The sequence below is a fragment of the Ananas comosus genome, linkage group 12 (genome assembly GCF_001540865.1).
Source record: "Ananas comosus cultivar F153 linkage group 12, ASM154086v1, whole genome shotgun sequence".
Lineage (NCBI taxonomy): Eukaryota > Viridiplantae > Streptophyta > Magnoliopsida > Poales > Bromeliaceae > Ananas > Ananas comosus.
In genome coordinates this window covers 4819939-4831160 of record NC_033632.1, presented here as the reverse complement: position 1 = coordinate 4831160, position 11222 = coordinate 4819939, and the positions used below count along the sequence as shown (strand labels likewise).

General features: G+C 38.0%; 2 protein-coding genes across 6 annotated transcripts; both read left to right on the top strand.

Annotated features, from left to right (window-relative positions):
* LOC109718001 (probable cell wall protein PGA41) lies at nucleotides 535-3483 on the top strand. 3 transcript variants are annotated; one of them, XM_020243972.1, is made up of 3 exons: nucleotides 535-931; nucleotides 1194-1483; nucleotides 2993-3149. In XM_020243972.1, the coding sequence occupies exons 1-3, from the start codon at nucleotides 628-630 to the stop codon at nucleotides 3008-3010; spliced, it is 612 nt and encodes a 203-aa protein (XP_020099561.1). In that variant the 5' UTR covers nucleotides 535-627; the 3' UTR covers nucleotides 3011-3149. The 3 variants fall into 3 exon arrangements, with proteins under 3 accessions (XP_020099561.1, XP_020099559.1, XP_020099558.1); XM_020243970.1 differs by having other exon boundaries at nucleotides 537-931; nucleotides 3011-3483; XM_020243969.1 differs by having other exon boundaries at nucleotides 545-931; nucleotides 3016-3483.
* LOC109718892 (F-box protein At3g12350) lies at nucleotides 5191-9044 on the top strand. Of its 3 annotated transcripts, none has more exons than XM_020245361.1 (3): nucleotides 5193-6193; nucleotides 6881-7319; nucleotides 7440-7585. In XM_020245361.1, exons 1-3 carry the CDS (start codon nucleotides 5414-5416, stop codon nucleotides 7466-7468), a joined length of 1248 nt encoding a protein of 415 aa, XP_020100950.1. In that variant the 5' UTR covers nucleotides 5193-5413; the 3' UTR covers nucleotides 7469-7585. The 3 variants fall into 3 exon arrangements, with proteins under 3 accessions (XP_020100952.1, XP_020100950.1, XP_020100951.1); XM_020245362.1 differs by having other exon boundaries at nucleotides 5194-6193; nucleotides 6881-7392; nucleotides 7513-7531; XM_020245363.1 differs by lacking the exons at nucleotides 6881-7319; nucleotides 7440-7585 and adding an exon at nucleotides 8673-9044 and having other exon boundaries at nucleotides 5191-6193.

Below are 11222 nucleotides of genomic sequence, written 5' to 3'. Positions count from 1 at the left end.
TGGATCAACTCTTTTCATCATTTCTAATCATTGGATTAAATACTATAACCTAGTGGAGAGCACTCAACCCTAGGGGGACTACTCAACTCTAACTGACTAATATCATCCTAATCTTACAATTTTTCATCCAAGGGTTAAAAACTTGATAGCAAAAAGAGCGTTTTACTACTAATAGTATTACAGCCTAATTCTTTATATATATATATATATATATATATATATATATAATACAAGTGGATCACAAAATGCGGCATCATACTACTACCCTAAATCTCAACCTTTATACACACATATATTCCTACATAAACACGCTATTTTTTTATTTTTTTTTTGAGAGATAGATAGTACGGTAGCTATTTAGTTTATTTCTTTTAGAAATAAATTTAGTTGGAAATGCGAATTAATTAAAATTCGTTTTTTTTAGAAATAAACTTAACTGAAAATATAAATCAACTAAAATTCAAACTTGGGACCTCGAATATCAACCATCAAATTTTTTACCACTTGCGCCAGGATAGTCGGTATAAACACACTATTAACTCCTACATATTCCTACATAAGCACACATATTCCCCCCCACATCCCTCTTCCTTATATACCAAAATCCTTGCATAACCTGGAAGAACAATGGGGAATTGCCAGGCGGCGGAGGCGGCGACGGTGGTGATCCAACACCCGGGAGGCAAGACGGAGAGGGTGTACTGGTCGGTCGCCGCGAGCCAAGTAATGGCCGCGAACCCGGGCCACTATGTGGCCCTTATCATCACCACCCTCCCCTCCTCCTCCTCCTCCTCTTCCTCCTTCACCGCCTTGCCTTCGAGTATTCGCAGCAGTAGCCGCAGTAGTACTACCGCGGTGAAGCACCTCAAGTTGCTCCGCCCCGCCGATACCCTTCGCATTGGCCACACCTACCGTCTCGTCAGCTTCGAAGGTACTTACTCCTTCTAAATCAAATTATAATTTTTACTCATCATTGACGTGGCAGCGATCCAATAACGTACTACTTTATAATATAATTGATATGGTATAATTTAACTTAGCTGGTAAAATAGTATATTTACTTTACTATCTAATTTTAGAGTATTTTATATTATATACTAAATACTCTAATATTAATTAGGTTGGAAAATTAAAATTTTGAATATTCATATTTACTCACAAAGGTTGCTTTTAATGTTTTATACATATTTTAGAGGTTTTGAGAGAGTTTGCATCGACAAAGCGGCAGGTTAAGCTAAGCCGGCTGCTAGTCAAGCACAAAGAGAAGCCTGCTTCTCGAAGAAGCAGCAGCAGTAGTGACGGCAGCGGCGGCGGCGGCGGCAGCAACAGCAGAGGTTGCAAAATTCGTAGCAGCAGTACTGACGACAGTGGCAACGACACCAGCAGCAACAGCAGATGCAGTAAAGATTGCAGCGGCGGCGGTTATCGTGATGAGCAGCATAGCAGATCTCAAGTGAACGAGCCGGAGAGCTCTCCGGCCACGGTATAAGTTGAATCGCTACTGCCAAATTTCTCTTATTCTATCTATCGGATAAAATTATTAATTACTTTTGGGTAAAAACCTACGTAACTTACTTGAATTATAAATTATTTTGAATCAACTATCGAACGTTTCAAAATTTAAATATGCTGTTTATCTTTACTGTAAAAATAAATGATATATTCAAAATTTGAAGTCAAAGTATCGTTGATTGATTCAAATTATACGAATTAAAAAATTGAGTAGTAAAATTAGAATTTTAAAAGATTGGATAGTTAATTCAAAATGATGCATAATCCAGATAAGTTACGTATATGTTTACTTTTTTTTTCATACTAATTCATTATTGTGACTTGTTGTTGGAATTTTTTACTTTGATACTTTAGATTTTTGAACTTTTACAGATATTGCAGAATTTAATTCTAAAACCTAAGAAACTTTGTAAAATAATCTTTTTATATCCTACCCAATTACTTTGATAATTGGAAATTTAATCATAGTGTATAAGTAAATTCATTAATTTATTAACCAACAACATCAAAACTTAATAAAATATCAAAAGTCATTTCCACAATGAGAATTTTTATAGTAACACCAAATTAAGTATATAATATATGCTTTTGTGAGCCTAAAATGGTACTCTGTTGAAAATCTATGAATCAAACAATAATTATTTATGGATAATAAAATTTTAATACTAGCAAGTAATTTTTGGGAGCAAAGGTAGTGACCATCACTAATTTGGATTTGTGAAGTAAGTGAATCCTTCAAAAGTAAAAGCTTTTAGAAAACGCTATTTTTAGTGTTATATATTCAACATGTTAATCTCATATTCCCATAAGCGATATTCGATAGATCCTCGACAGTGATTATTGATTAAATTAAACACATGAAAATTAAATGAGAGTACGTGTCTAATTGGATTCAAACTTAGAATCTTTTATTTTGATACTACATAAAATATGTTAAAATGTACACAACCCCCCTAAACTTTAACTATCTTTGCAATCAACCCTCTGAACCTTTTTTAATTTGTTTTACATCTATTTACTTACTAACCGTTTGATTCAGTATATTGCATTAGCACTTTTGAAAATCCTTTTAGAATCAAACATCCACAAGAGATGCATGCTATCTTTTTTTTTTTTATTAAAGTAATTCTTAATTACATGCATCTCTTGTGGGAGTTTGTTTTGATTCTAAGAGAATCACCAAAATTGATAAATTAAATTAGTAGGTAGAGGAGGTGTAAATCAAATAAAATAAAGTTTAGAGGGTTAAATTTTCAAAATAAGTTAAAGTTTAGAGAGTGTTTATACATTTTAGCCTATAAAATTTTAAATGGGATATACATCCTATACTCTTTTCATCCAAGAACCATCATTCTCTTCTTATCACGTCAATTTTTTTTTATTAAAATTTATTTAAATTTTTATAAATTTTAGAATTTTAAGGTGTAAGATGTATACCTCCATAAAGGAACCTTAATGTTTCAGTTGATATATTCTACAGGATTGTAATTTTACTTAGTGTAGGATCAAGCAGCAGAGTCGTCGACACAGCCGTCGACGGAGAAGGAGGCGGAGACCGATCAAGAGTTGGAGCTGGTGGTGCGAGCGATGATGGGCGGCGGCGGCATGACGACGGTGTTGCGCCGCGGTCATTGGAGGCCGACTTTGCAGAGCATTGCTGAAGGAGTTGGAAATTAAGCCGACCATACCATCTTTTCCTCTCTCAGGAGTTTCGCTTAAGTTTAGGGCGCACTAATAAACTTTGTCACGGATGCTCAATTTTATAAATTATTATTGGCATTCGTGACTCTAGTAGTGTGTCCTTTATCTTAGCTAATTTATGGCTGTGAGAGAATTTTAAAAATGTATGTTTAGATATGGTTTGCTAGCAAAATGCTGTTATTTTTCAGAGACAAAAATTACCATTGTATTATCTTCATTTGTTATCAAAAGTAAAGCAATAATTGATGGAGATTTCATTAATAAAACAAAGCTCAGAGACCTAGCTTTAAAAGCAAGGAGAACACAAAAAATAAAAAGAAGCCAAAGACATTTATATTAGAGTTAACACTCATTTTTATCCCTTATTGGCGCGAACAATATGCACTTTCGGGTACATGAAAAGTTGGACTAAACCAAACTTGGCTACCGACCGTCCGTAGCGCAAGTGATAAAAGGACTTGGTGGTTGGTATCCGAAACCCAACTTCGAATCCTAGTTGATTTATATTTCCAGCTAAGTTTATTTCTAAATGAAATAAATGAAGCAGATAGCATATATGCAACCTTTCTCAAAAAAAAAAAAACAAAGTTAAATGCAAGTATTAGGATCCGTACCCTAATCCGAATCTGCATCCAAATAAAAATTGAATTCAAATTCAAATCCAAAAAAATTATTATTATTATTATTATTATTATTACCGAATACAAATCCGACCGAATAGCCAATTTTGACATCAAATCGGACTTTGATTTTGGATTAAGTTGAATAATATTCAAACTATTTTCACTCTTAATTCTAGCTTGTCTTTAGAATATTTGTCTCAAAGAGGACTTAAAATCATCAAATAAGACTATTTGAAATTGCAGGGAGTTTACATTATATACAATGAAATAGTATGATAAAAAAAATATTATGCTTATTTTCGTGCATTACGATATATTTTGTCCGGCCACAGTGAAAAATGCAAAAGCATTTTCTCTGTATATACACGTAGGGATGTAAAACGGGCAGAGCGGCCCACAGCACGGCCTCGGGGCGGGCTGCAGTGACACGGGTGCTGTAGCATCCATGCCGGTCCGAAATTCAGGACGATGCTAGGCCTCTCCCCTTGGGCTCGATGGCTCGACACACTACAGCCTAAAACAGGCCTGGACCGTGCTGGGCCGAGGACAGGCCTATGGCCCATGGCCCAGGCCGTGCCAGCCGGACCAGCACGGCTCGAACCCCAATGCTCAATGCAACCTGTCTTGAGCTTTGGAGTTTGAGCTCCTGAAAAGAAGGCTCGAGGAGCTTTCCTCTTATAAGGTCTACTATCGCAGACTTTGGAAGAAAGTTTTTGGTCCAATAAATTAAACAATTTTGATCCGTTGGACTAAAAACCCTTACAATTCTTTTTTTTTTAAAATCAAATATTTATTATATTATAGTTATTTTTATAAATTTTAAAAATTTTAATTAAAATATCGATTTAAACATAAATAAATTATTATTTATATTTTAAATTTTATATTTTTAAAAAGTAAAAAAAAATTTAGGGGCTCACCCGGAGCACAGCCCGAGCCTTCCGAGCCTAAGCGCTGTGCTGGGCCGGGTTCTTGGTAGCTCCGGCCTGACACCGCCCGGCCGAAATTTGGGACCGACATGACAAATGTTGGCCATGCCGGCCTGGCACGACCCACATTATAACTCTACATAGTACATACACACCAAGAATAAAATATTATATTTATTTTTAAACATTATAATATATTTTTTACGGTCTTACCGAATAATGCAAAAGTATTTTTCTCTTACACATACATACCAACTCTATTTTGACTTTATTTAGAATTGTGAAAAAATTATGTTATGTGTTGTGAAAAAATATAATAAAAAAAAATCTTATTTATTTTTTTATATAATATTATCTTCTATAATTTGTCGAATACTCTTATTATTAGTATTATCATCAGATAAACCTCGGCAGCAAAACGGAAGCTAAAATCATTTCGCCCAAAAACAGGTCGAATATTCTTCCATCATTCCCTGGCGACCTCTACCAACAGTCGCGGGACGAAACAGAAAAAAGAAAATATATATCACCCGTCACGCCTCCTCCAACCCCCACCTCCTCCACCTCCTCCTCCTCTTTGGACTCGCACACCCCATCTCTCTTCCCCTCCAAATCCTAACCCTAACCCTAACCCTAGCTCCCCCAACAATGGCATCGCCCCCCACCTTCTCCGACTTCCCCGAGGACGTCCAGCTCAACATCCTCTCCTTCCTCTCCCCCCTCGAAGTCTCCGCCTTCGCCTGCACCTCCCGCCGCTTCTCCTCCCTCTGCGGCGGCGCCTCCTCCGGCACCCTCTGGCTCGCCATGTGCCACCGCCGCTGGTCCCCCTCCTCCTCCCCCCGCCTACTCTACCGAACCCTAGATCGCTGGGAGAACCTCATCGGCTTCTGGCGCCGCGTCGGCGCCTCCGCAGCCGCCCCGGCGCTCGTCTTCTTCGAGTGGGGCGCCTCCTCCATCGCCGCCTCCGCCGTGTCCCCCTCGCCGGGCCCCGGGAGCTACGGCGTCCTCAAGGTCCCCTTCCTCTGGATGGGCCTCTCCCCACGCGGGGACCCCTTGTGCTTCCTCCTCCGCCCCGCCGGTTCCCGATCCGAATCGCCCTCCGAGCCCTCGGACCCTGATCCGATCCCCGTGACCGTGAGCTTCATGGGACGCAACCACTTCGTGGTGGAGGAGGACCGGAGCTTCGACGCGGATGCGCAGGAGGAGGATTCTGTCGAGAGCACGTCGCCGCCGGATCGCGTGATGTCGGAGATCTACGAGTACTTTGCGAATCGGACGAGCCCTAATGGTGATAAGTCCTTCAGGAGGCAGAGGAAGAGGGAAAGAGAGCGGCTTGGGAGGCGGGGGAGAGGATTCGACACCCAGCATTTCGTGAAGATCTCAAACTATTATCCTACTCTTTCGCGGCCGCTTCAGGGATTGTGGAAGGTGCTTGCTTTTTTACATTTGTTTGGTTTCTATGCAACAATTATGTACTTTTCAGATTCTGGAATATATATATTTGTTTTAGAATCTGTCTAGTTTGGCTGCAGCTTATAGAGAAGTGATTTTCAGTAGAGCTGTTCGAACTTCGAAGGAGTGCGGAACATCTTTTTCGTTGTAGTCAGGTTAAATAATGGAGCTTTTGAGGCCTGGTTGCCCTGGCTGGAGCTTCCGGAGAAGTTTTCCCATTTAGTAGAGCAAGTCGAAGAAGCTAACGGCATTTTTTCATTCAGATAACTCAACAGCTTTTTGCAGCAGCTAGTGAGTACTAATTGTTAAAATTGGAGCTTGTGCTTTCAAAGCCCGAAAGCTCATTTGGGCTCCACCGCTGCAACTGAAAACACTTGGTTTTGCTTCTCCTATGGAGAAGCTGTTCTTGTTGTTGGGCTATTCGCAATCACCAAAATCAAGAAGCACATTCTTATAACCACAGCTAGAAGTTTCAGCCTTTAAGTTTGCCATAAGTCTTGCTTCTGTTTATAGACTATAGAAGATATTCTCAAATGCAGGTCAAATTGGCACCTTAGCATGTTTCATATTAGTCATTAGGTCATGCTTTTCTAGTGCACCCATTGCAAAAGTCTGAAGGATATATATTTTTTTTTTCCTTTTTTTCCCCCCAATTCTATATAGGGAATTTGTGAGGACATGGTCTTGGATTTTTTCCTTGTCGCATACGACGATGTTGGTGGGATGTCTTGTAGACGGGTGGGAGAGATGGGTTCGCAATTTTCCGGCTATTCCTCTGTTTTCTGGACTTCAAACACTGCATTTATTGAATCCCCATTTCCTCAAGAAGAACAGGATATCTACATTAGCCGTAGGCACATCCGCAGTGTGGCTTCAAGTCAACGCAACGTTGAACGTGAGGTAGTCTCGAGAATTCTGTGTATCAATTCTAGTTATGATCTGGTGATTCCGGATCTTTCAGGAGACTCTGGCAATTTTAGAAATGTTGAGGGTAGGATTTGGGAGTATGAGGATAAGACCTTTGGGTTTGGTTTCCTTCGGAACAACTTTATTATTGACTTGAAGCCTATTGCTATGGATGGGCGCATTCTTGATACTGTAGATAAATTCTGCGATCGTTGTACGCTGTAAATATTACTTGAATAAGCTCTATGTACATTATTATCATGCAATAGATACTTGAAGCCTATTGCTATGGATGGGCGCATTCTTGATACTGTAGATAAATTCTGCGATCGTTGTACGCTGTAAATATTACTTGAATAAGCTCTATGTACATTATTATCATGCAATAGATTAAAGATACCATTTCTCTTGGTAATGTAAGTAGTAAATCGTTCGTATATGATTATTTGCTTTAACTTGTCAGTTTGGTGTCAGGATCTAATACATATTCTCTTTCAAGTTCAATTTCAATGTAAATTTGGGTCACCTGCCTTGTTTATCGGACAATGCTGGTGCTTCTTCAAAAATGAAATTGGTAATTCATGGAGAGTCATGTGTTAAATACCATTTGCTGCGTGGTGTGGTATAAACACTCACCTCTAGTTTTTCTTTTGAATTGAGGTTCTAACAACATCAAAATCTTCATTTTTCGTAAATTTTCTAATGGCATTTCTTGTTAAAAAGTGTAACCCTATCTAATAGCACCACATGCAAGCTAATTTCTTAGAGAACACTTCAATTTTAACACAAAATGTTGAGGTTGGCATTCTATGAAGAGAAGCGCTTTTTCTGGTCTCTATCAAGTAATTTCTCGTTGACATCTTGCTGTTTGCTTGCAATAGAATGTATGTAGTTGCCACTTCTATTATGGACTTCAACAATAAATTCCATTCACCGACTGTTCTTAGTGCAAGTGGCAAAGGGCTTGGTGGTTTGTACCCGAGGTCCCAAGTTCAAATTCTAGTTGATTCACATTTCCGGCTAAATTTATTTTTTTAGAAAATAAACGAAGCAGATAACATACTACCTTTCTCTCTCAAAAAAAAAAAAACAATAAATTCTACTCCTAGTCTTATTTGGAGGTTGATGTGTTATAACTTTTGGAGCTGCAATAGAATATTGTCATGTTGTGGGATTATCACATAGAGGCTTATGATGCATGAGATGCTTATGGAAAAGGCAAAATGATCCGAAAGCGGTAGTTCAATTTGTCAATTGGTTACCTGAAACTGGTGAGGATGAAGTGCTCTTTTGTTTTTTTGTTTATGTAGGATTGCTTGACAATTTAAACTTTCACCTGGCGGAGTTATGGACTGCTTGCCTGTGAGGCTGATTCAGTGTATAGTTGAGTCAGAAGTAAATTTTACAAAGATGGTTCAGTTCTTAGGTGCAGAAAGTTCTTAGATAACTTTCCGCTTTTTAGAACTTTGACATGTAGTATATTGAAATTTAGTTAAGTTGCTTAATGGAACTTGTGTAGGAAACCTAATAACTTACATTATCTTTGAAGCCATCTGAAAAGCATTCAGGCATCAATTTGCTATCAACAGAACCAATGCTCTGAACTGCATGCATTTGCTTCTGCAACTCATCGTCGAGCTGCAATTTCAAATCTTCAATTACTGTGATTCTATATGATGAAGTGGTTGCATTAAATTGATCGTCTAGATCGACCTCGCACCTTCTGATGAAAAGAGGAAAAAGGTCAGTCGACCCCTGTAGTTTATCCCCATTTGTGCTTTACTATTATGCAGTATCGTTTGTCGCACTTAATTATGGCCTGGTTATTGTTTGTTATGTTGTAAGGACCTGCCATCAACAGCAGGTTAGAAATGGTGTGTTTGCATTCTAGACCAATTCAAAATTGATGCTTTTCAAATAACATCAAATACCTGTTTTCTTGTTCTAAATAGTGCATGGCTCTATTTGTTGATGTCGAGTTTGAAAATGAAACCTAATTATCAAGGTCTAGTTGTGCATGGCTTCATTTGTTGATGTGAAGTGAGAAAATGAAACCTAGTTATTAAGATCTAGGTGTCCATTATGTTTCTTCTACTAAGCCAACTTAGAAAAGAAAAACTACAGGGTTGTGTTGTTGTGTGAGAGTTTTATTTTATTTTAGGAATAATTGCATATGGTTCTGGCTCCCTGCAAAGATATCAAATAATAAATATATCACTACAAAACTTAAGTTATCAGATTTATCTCTCCAAAAAATTCTTTTGTTTGCAAATATATCCTTTTGTTATCAAAATTTACATAACTATGAGTTAAAAAGCTAGCCATATTTAGTTGAGTAAAATAATTTTTTAACTCTTTGTAGCTATAATTTGTATTCCTATGGTGAATCCCTTCATCTTTTTCACCCTCTCTTCTTTATTCATGGCGATGGTAAGACCGCCATTCGGTCACTGTAGAAATGAGATATGTCGTGCGTACTATGGTGAACGCGAGGAAAGAGAGAAAATTTATTTTTTTGTTTGTAGAAATAAGTTTGTAAGAGCAAAATAGTTATTTTTTGCAACCACTATTAAAAAATTAACGATGAATTAAACGGTAGGAATATATATGAACGAATCAGAATTTTAGATGAATATATTTGCAAACCAGAGAATCTTGGAAAGGATAGATCTGAGCACTTAAGTTTTATAGGGATTTATCTGCTATTTGATACTTTCATAGGGACCAATATGAAATTTTGATATTTTTACAGGGACCTATATGAAATTAACTCTTTATTTTATGTTTGGGAACATTTAGTTGTCTCAATTTTTTTAAGGCACAATAGGCTCTAACTACTAAACATTGTTATTTAGCATTTTGATTAGATTAAACATGTACCTCCTGTCTGCCACCACGAATGACGCACCTCGCACGGTCGATGAAATTTTCGGGGCCGTGGGGTAGTATTCATGATTCAGATGAGTATTTATATGTATGTGGATATCAGGTTTTGCGGGTCCATGGCTTCCAATAGATGCAAGCATCTATTGTTAATTATCCTCTGTAGATTGGAGTACCATCGATTAGGAGACCTTTATAGATGGGATGAGTTGAATCGCGTCTCGGTTTATTGAATCCTAAGTATATGTATTAGGATTCAGTTGGATTTGAGGTTGATTAGGCCCTAAGTATATGTGTTAAGACCCGATCGATATTAAACTCTATGTGTTAGTCTAATTGGTTCATGAGATATGGGTATGAGATCTGGGTATTGGTTCATGGGATTTGGGTATTGGTTTATGAGATTTGGTTATTGGTTCATAGGATTTGGTCCATGAGGTTTGGTTTTGGTTCATGGGATTTGGTCCATGAGATTTGGTTTTGGTTCATGGGATTTGGTCCATGAGGTTTGGTTTTGGTTCATGGGATTTGGTCCATGAACTTGGTTTTGGTTCATGGGATTTGGTCCATGAACTTGGTTTTGGTTCATGGGATTTGGCCCATGAGGTTTGGTTTTGGTTCATGGGATTTGGTCCATGAGGTTTGGTTTTGGTTCATGGGACTTGGTTCATGAACTTGGTTTTGGCTCATGGGATTTGGTCCATGAAGTTTGGTTTTGGTTCATGGGATTTGGTTCATAAACTTGGTTTTGGCTCATGGGATTTGGTCCATGAGGTTTGGTTTGGCTTTGGATTTGATTCTGGAATGGGTTTGGGGTTATTTATGTGGACTTGGTTTGGTTTCGGTTTATTTTGGTTTTGGTTGGATGTTTATTTGGACTTGGTTTGGTTAGGTTTGGGCCGTTTGGCTTTGTATGTGGACTTGGTTTGGTTTGGATTTATTTGGATTTTTGGGTTTTGTTTGGGTTTGAACTTGACTTGATTTAGGTTTGGGTTTATTTGGGTTTTGGGTTTTGTTTGGGTTTGAACTTGACTTGATTTAGGTTTGGATTTATTTGGGTTTTGGGTTTTGTTTGGGTTTGAACTTGACTTGATTTAGGTTTGGGTTTATTTGGGTTCAAGTTTGGGTTTATTTGTGGGTTTATTTGTGGACTAGGTTTGGTTTGGGTTTGGATTTATTTGGGTTCGAGTTTGGGTTTATTTGTGGGTTTATTTGT

Coding starts and splice junctions, on each gene's coding strand:
- LOC109718001 (XM_020243969.1), top strand. CDS start 628: ATGGGGAATTGCCAGGCGGCGGAGGCGGCGACGGTGGTGATCCAACAC. Junction 932..1,193: donor CCGTCTCGTCAGCTTCGAAG/GTACTTACTCCT, acceptor TACATATTTTAG/AGGTTTTGAGAGAGTTTGCA. Junction 1,484..3,015: donor CGGAGAGCTCTCCGGCCACG/GTATAAGTTGAA, acceptor TACTTAGTGTAG/GATCAAGCAGCAGAGTCGTC.
- LOC109718892 (XM_020245361.1), top strand. CDS start 5,414: ATGGCATCGCCCCCCACCTTCTCCGACTTCCCCGAGGACGTCCAGCTC. Junction 6,194..6,880: donor CGCTTCAGGGATTGTGGAAG/GTGCTTGCTTTT, acceptor AATTCTATATAG/GGAATTTGTGAGGACATGGT. Junction 7,320..7,439: donor GCGCATTCTTGATACTGTAG/ATAAATTCTGCG, acceptor TTGATACTGTAG/ATAAATTCTGCGATCGTTGT.